This window comes from Melanerpes formicivorus, unplaced genomic scaffold (genome assembly GCF_026170545.1).
Source record: "Melanerpes formicivorus ecotype bairdi unplaced genomic scaffold, bMelFor1.0.p_v2 SCAF_46, whole genome shotgun sequence".
Classification (NCBI taxonomy): domain Eukaryota; kingdom Metazoa; phylum Chordata; class Aves; order Piciformes; family Picidae; genus Melanerpes; species Melanerpes formicivorus.
In genome coordinates, this window is record NW_027142398.1 from 5257439 (window position 1) to 5263920 (window position 6482).

The 6482-nt window shown below is 61.0% G+C and overlaps 2 protein-coding genes across 2 annotated transcripts in view; one reads left to right on the plus strand and one right to left on the minus strand.

Moving 5' to 3' along the window:
• ILRUN (inflammation and lipid regulator with UBA-like and NBR1-like domains) overlaps positions 1 to 341 on the minus strand; it is a 30194-nt gene extending 29853 nt beyond the window's left edge. The window contains exon 1 of the mRNA XM_068159830.1: positions 23 to 341. Coding sequence (XP_068015931.1) covers positions 23 to 180 — 158 coding nt within the window. The 5' untranslated portion in view covers positions 181 to 341. The remainder of the gene's footprint in view (positions 1 to 22) is intronic.
• A 341-nt stretch (positions 342 to 682) lies between these two features.
• On the plus strand, positions 683 to 5247 carry SNRPC (small nuclear ribonucleoprotein polypeptide C). Its single transcript, XM_068159422.1, has 8 exons — positions 683 to 769; positions 1067 to 1094; positions 1326 to 1512; positions 1820 to 1862; positions 2164 to 2272; positions 3639 to 3731; positions 4299 to 4403; positions 4870 to 5247. Exons 1-8 carry the CDS (start codon positions 683 to 685, stop codon positions 4992 to 4994), a joined length of 777 nt encoding a protein of 258 aa, XP_068015523.1. The 3' UTR covers positions 4995 to 5247.
• Positions 5248 to 6482: the final 1235 nt, after the last annotated feature.

Sequence of the window (6482 nt, forward strand, 5' to 3'; positions counted from 1 at the left end):
GGCGTGCCCCCGGCCCCCGCACCAGTTGGTCATGTCGAGGAAGAAGGCGCAGCCGGCGGGGCTGAGCTGGAAGCCGAGGAGCCGCTGGAACTCGCCGATCAGCACGTCCTTGTCGGTGGTGCCCAAGCAGCTGAACTTCTGCATCAGCTCCGCGTCCAGGTCTACGTCCATACCCTCCATGGCCGCTGCTCAGCGGTCCCCGCCGCCCCGGGGCCGCCCCGCTGCCGCCGCCGCCTCAGCGCCGCATGGGGGCGAGGGGGGGGGAAGCGCGGGCACGGCGGGGGGCGGGAGAGAAGGAGGAGGGGGCGAAGGCGACGCCAGCCACTGGCGGCACTGCGCAACTGCGGCCCCGCCCCACGCCAGGGGCACGCAGCCTATGACGCTACTGCGCCTGGCGCCAGCGCGGTGGCGTCACGTCACGCGCGGCGCGTGAAGGGAGCGGGGCGGCCCTTGCCGCGGACGCTCCGCCCCTTGCCCCAGCGGAAGGAGCCGCAAGGGCGAGGGGGGGTGTGGCCTGGTATGTAAATGATGTATTTGCATACACGCGTGAGGCGGGGCATATCGTTTGCATAGCCACCCAGCCGCGCGCTTCCATATATGGAGGCGGCGCGGGCTATGAGCGCGCGTGTTTACGTATGCAAATTAGCCGCGGGTGGTCGCCCCTGTGACATCGCGTGGCGCTATGCAAACGATGCGGCGCAAGGCCTGCCGGGATGCGGCGCTGGCGCAGGCGCGGGGCGGCGCTGCGGGGCTGTTGTTTTCCGCCCCTGTGACGCTTTCCTCCGCAGTCTTTCCGAGGGGAGGCTTTCCCTCTCAAATAACACTTTTTCCGTAATTTTCAGCCTTGCTGAGGGGAGACTTCACTCCCCAAATGACGCTCTTCTCGCAATTTTCAGTCTCGCAGCCTCACTGGAGGGAGATTTTACCCCACAGTGATGTTTTGCCCCCACTTTTCAGCCTCGCTAAGGAGAGATTCTTATCCCCGAAACGTTTTCCCCCAGGTTCCAGCCCCCCAGACTCACGAAGGGGCGATTTTACCCCGCCTTAAATTAGGCTTTTCCCGCAGCTTTCAGCCCCGCGAGTCCGTGGGCCGGGTATTTGAGGAAAGCGAAAGGTCTGCGCCAGCTCTGCCAGCACCGCGGGGCGCCGCAGCTCGCCGGCCTGCCGTGCGTTAATGTGTTTAACAGAAACTCTTCAGTGGCTTTTAACGCGAACCCGCTGCGTCACGGGAGGGCCCAGCTCTGGCGGAGCGGCGCAGGGATAGGCTCGTGGCGCCAGCCAAAGGGAGGGGCGCAGGCTGCGCCTGTGAGGCGCGATACGCGCAGCCGCCCGCCGCGCCGTTTGTCCATGGCCGGCCACCGTCCGAGGCCGCTCCCGCCCTACGCTCTCGCCGTCCTACGGTGGCCGCTGGGGGTCGGGGAGCGGAAGGCGTCGCTACGTGGCTGCGTCACTTCCTGGCGGCGTCACTTCCTGGCGGCGCCGGTGGCGGGGCGCGGGGAGCACCATGCCCAAGTAAGTGCGGCTTCGGTGCGCTGCGTGGGCGGCCGCGGATGGCAGGGCCGGGGGCGTGTGGGTCGAGCTAAGGCCCAGGGCAGTAGCGATGCTATTCGGGTCCCCAGGCGGGGGTCGCCGACACCGGCGGGCGGCGGGCGGCTGTTCAGGCCTCGGGAAGCGCGGCGACGCAAGAGGAGCGGGCACGGGGCGTCCCGGGGCGCGGGCAGGCCGAGCCCTGGGCGCTTATCCCTGCATTCGCCCCGGGGCACAGCCTTTTGGCCCCTGCGAGAGGAGTTCGTTAATAACGAGAGCTCTCCCTTTCCAGGTTTTATTGTGATTACTGTGACACCTACCTCACCCACGACTCGGTAAGAACCAAGCCTCCTGCGCCAGCGCCTCCTGTGCCACGAGCAGTAAAAGCGCAGGCTAAATGCAGGTCACTTGAGCTGCAGCTGCCTCCCCTGCTTCACTGCAGAACAGAGCAAGAGCATCCAGTGCCACTAGCACTCAGCAGTGACAGACAGACGATCCCAGCACCCCATCGTGGTGGGGTTGGAAGGGATCATCAAGTCCAAGCCCTCTGCCGGGGTCACCCAGAGCATGTTGCACTGGATGGCATCCAGGTGGGTTTAAGATAACTTCAGCACCTCTGTCTGTGATCTTTGCCAGCCTTCTGTGAGGAAAACGCACTGCAGTGGCCGGAAGCACAAGGAGAATGTGAAAGACTACTACCAGAAATGGATGGAGGAGCAAGCCCAGAGCCTGATTGATAAAACAAGTAAGGCAACTCCTTCTGTGCCTGCCTTGCTCTCCCCTTATTTCCCCTGTCTTCCCCTTAGCTGCTTTTCTTCCTTTCTCCCACGTTGATTCTTCCTCCCTTCCTTTGTCTTTGCTCTGTGAGCCCTAGAGTCTGAGCTGCTGTGTAGGAGGCCGAGGGCTCTGCCCAGGGGGCCATTGCATGCAGGGATTTAGTGCCTCACCGTGGCCATGAGCTTGTGGCTGCCTCCCTGCGCCTTTAGCACTGGCAGCAGTGCTGCACAAGGTCGGAACACATTTTCCTTCTGGCAGTAGCATGCTGTATACCTGTACTCCCTGTCTGGGGCTAAACTGTGGCAGTTGTTCTACCACCAAATGACTCCTGCCCAGCAGAGAAGAGGACTCAAGGAAGAGAGAGCAGACCCTGGGTCGAAACGAGAGTGGATTTGCTGAAACAATTCATGCCAGCAGCAATGCAGAGTAGAGGAAGTGGTGCTCAGCCCGGTGAATGTAGGGCAGTCACAATAAGCAGCAAAGCAGAGGCCTGAGCTCCTCCCTGGGTCATGAGAGGAGGGAAAGGAGAAGGAGCAGGAGCCACTTCCCTCAGCAGACTTCTCCCTTTGTACTGACTTAGGGTCTGGGGTACACTTCAAAGCCAGCGTGGGGCACCTGCCCTATCTTTTTGCCCCTCTTGCTTAAGCTTCTGGCTGGTTCAGATCCTGCAGACCCTGCCCAGGGTTTTATCCCAGCCAGGGCAGGATGTGTTGTGGAGAGAGCAGGAATAAGCAACACAAAGTCCTTCCCTCTTCTCCTGAGAGCTGTAGTTCCTTGCCCTCAGTTCTGTAGGGAGGTTGATTCCTCTTCTCCTTCCTGCTAAAGGCTGGAACGAGGTCTGGAGTGTTCCTGGCTGGGGGTTCAGGGTCCTCCTCCTCTCTTGCCATCTCAGTTGTAGTTCTTTCCTCAGTGCCAGGCTGACTTGATGGCAGCTTTCTTCAGGTGTCTCCACCTTCCACATCTTTGGCTTCCTTTGGGTCACTTCCAGTCTGGAGTTTCTCCTTGGCCCCGTTCTCAAGAGGTTTCTCATGCTCTCTGTCGCCGTTCCGCGGTGGCAGCTCTCTGCCTACCCCTCCCAGGCGACAGCTGCGGCTGCACAGCACCTGCTGCATCTCCTCCAGGAGCTCTCCAGCCTCAGCTGCAGTAACTAAAGTTGTCTCCCAGGATCTCAGGTGCCCCCAGCAGGAGCAGCAGGGAGCAGAGCCCGGCGGAGCTGGGAGCGCGCAGCGGCGCGGGCTCCGGCCGCGCGGCGCAGGACTGCCTCAGCCTGGTAACTCTTTTCTCCCCTGGGATTCTTCTTTCCTTTTGTTGGTTCTTTCTTTTCCCCCCCAATGTAGCGGCTGCATTCCAGCAAGGCAAAATCCCCCCGACGCCCTTCTCGGCCCCGCCGCCCGCAGGAGCCATGATCCCCCCGCCCCCCAGCATCCGTAAGCGCGGGGCGGGGCAGGGTGGGGCTAGGGCGGGGCGGGGCTGGGCACAGTGGGGTGGGGCAGGGCAGGGCATGGCTGGGCTAGGCACAGCAGGGCGGGGCAGGGCGGGGCTAGGCATAGCAGGGCTGGGCTGGGCTAGGCACACTGGGGTGGGGCAGGGCTGGGCTGGGCACAGCGGGGCTGGGCGGGGCAGGGCTGGGCTAGGCGGGGCTGGGCAGGGCGGGGCAGGGCAGGGCTGGCAGCATCCTTCCTGGGCTGACAGAGGGAGGTCCTTTCAGCCTCAGGCTGCTCCTCTCAGATGGGACACCAGGAAGCAGTTCCTCCCCAGGGGGTGGTGAGGCGCTGGCACAGGTCGTGCAGAGAGGCTGTGGAGGCTCCAAGCCTGGAGGTGCTCAGGGCCAAGCTGGGTGGGAACCTGAGCCAGCTGGGGATAGTGGGAGATGTTCCTGCCCGTGGCAGGCGCTGGAACTGGATGGTCTTCAAGGTCCCTTCCAACTGCTGGCCTCCTGTGGTGCTGTGCACGTGGAGGCAGCAGCTCTCTAACCACTCTGTGTCTGCCTCCAGCTGGCCCCCCACGGCCTGGCATGATGCCAGCCCCTCACATGGGTGGACCACCAATGATGCCAATGATGGGCCCTCCCCCACCAGGAATGATGCCAGTTGGACCTGGTAAGTCTGGAGCAGGTCAATGTGTGACCCCTGAGCTGCATGGCCCAGGGTCAGGCTCTGGGAAGGATTCAGTCTGCACACAGCTGGTGCACGCTGGGGCTGTTGCTGGACCCTCTGCAGTGCTTCCTTGTCTCTTGACCTGGGGAGCCTGGGACTGGACACAGTGCTCCAGTTGTGGCCTCACTAGGGCAGAGCAGAGGAGGAGGAGAACCTCCCTCAATCTGCTGCTCACACTCCTCTGAATGCACCCCAGGACACCATTGGCCTTACCAATGAGTATAGTCTGAAGTGGAGCCATAACCCAGGAGCTTGGTTCTTCCTCCACTCACTGTCAGTACCCTTCAGGGACACTTCAGCCAGCTTCCAGATCAGCTCTTACCCAGGTGTAGAATGGAAGCTCCCTGGAGAGGTGACTTGGTGGGACTCCCAAGAGCTCTTCTCTAACACCCTTCTCTTTCCCCCATAGCTCCAGGGATGAGGCCACCAATGGGAGGACACATGCCCATGATGCCAGGACCCCCAATGATGAGACCACCCTCCAGACCCATGATGGTGCCAACCAGGCCAGGCATGACCCGTCCAGACAGATAAGGGTGGCCATGGAGCTGCCTCTTCTCTGTCACCTTCTGTCCTCCCTTTGATAAAGTCCCCCAGACACCTGTCCTTAGGGTTTGGTACTCAGTGTGCAGAGATCTGCTGCCCCCCCAGCTTGGGCACACACTGCACTGATACTTTTGTACCTGGTCTGCTTTTCCTGGTGGTTTTATTTGTTTGCTGGGATTTTTCCCTCACTGAGTTGTAAAATGCAACAATAAACCATGGATGCTGGTCTGCCTACAGAGAATCTGAGCCTTCCTGGGTGCTTGTTCTGGCTGGCAGAGCTCTCTGCTCTCTTTGCTCCCCCACCTCTCTGGCACAGAATGTTGCAGGCTTTTCCCCCTCATCTCATACCCCTGGAGAGATGTTTTGCTGTCTACATTTGGAGTGCTTGTTCCAAAACAAGAAGTGAAAACGTTTAAAAGCAGAGCAGGGCACAGCAGGAGGGGCTGCAGAGGGCACAGCAGGAGGGGCTGCAGAGGGCACAGCAGGAGGGGCTGCAGAGGGCACAGCAGGAGGGGCTGCAGAGGGCACAGCAGGAGGGGCTGCAGAGGGCGCAGCAGGAGGGGCTGCAGAGGGCACAGCAGGAGGGGCTGCAGAGGTGCCTGCAGCCAGGCTCAAGTGACTCCACTGGTGCAGGGCAGGATGAAGCTCATGAAGTGCTGATTCCCCAGCATCCTCAAAGGCTCCTCTTGCAGTCATTGTTTCGATGATGATGAAGACATTTCTGCTTTTCCCTTGCTGCTGGGGTGTTTGGACACAGCTAATTATGTTGTTAGAGTTGAGTCAGTGCTGCTCAGTGCTCAGCTTCCTTCCTAGCGTCAGGGCAGGTGGTGCTGGGGGCTTCTCCCAGGCCCTTCAGTTCATTCAAGGACTGGGCTCTTGATGAGCCATGCAGGTGTCCAGTTCCAGCTGAAGTGAAACAATTTGTTGTGTTTCCACAACCAGCTGCCCTGTGGCTGTCTGGCTTCATCTGCTTCAGTCTGCAGAGCCCTCCAACTCATTCCTGGCACACTTGCATCTAATATTAACTGTGGGAGGGATTTGCATCTTAGGAGGAAGCGTTTGGTGAGCAGAACTGAGAGCTCCTCTGCTGCACTCTGCTGTGGCTCTCCTGTGCCACTCAGAGGAGAGATTCTTACATTTCCAACCACCTCCTGTCAAGGATGTGGTGTCATTGAGACAGGTGTGGATGAGGGACCTCTGGAGATCACCCAGTCCAACCCCTGCTCCAGCACAGCAGCTTGCCCACGATCACAATCAGCAGGAGGGTTGGAAGCTCTCCAGAGGAGACTCGGCAGCCTCTCTGGGCAGCCTGCTCCAGGGCTCAGCAGCCTCACGCCGAGGAAGTTTCTCCTCCTGGGCTCCGCTTCGTGCCCGGTGCCCCTGAAGGCAGCAGCAGAGCTCACAGGGAGGCAGGAGCGCTCGGGGCCCGCACAAGAGCCTCGCTCGCTGTCACCTACCGCAGGGACGCAGCAGCCT

What these genes read in the sequence shown, in the direction of transcription:
- SNRPC (XM_068159422.1), top strand. Translation starts at nt 683, where the DNA reads ATGCAAACGATGCGGCGCAAGGCCTGCCGGGATGCGGCGCTGGCGCAG. An exon ending in CCCGCGAGTCCGTGGGCCGG is followed by an intron (nt 1,095 to 1,325) that starts GTATTTGAGGAA and finishes CGATACGCGCAG; the next exon opens with CCGCCCGCCGCGCCGTTTGT. An exon ending in GAGCCTGATTGATAAAACAA is followed by an intron (nt 2,273 to 3,638) that starts GTAAGGCAACTC and finishes TCCCCCCCAATG; the next exon opens with TAGCGGCTGCATTCCAGCAA.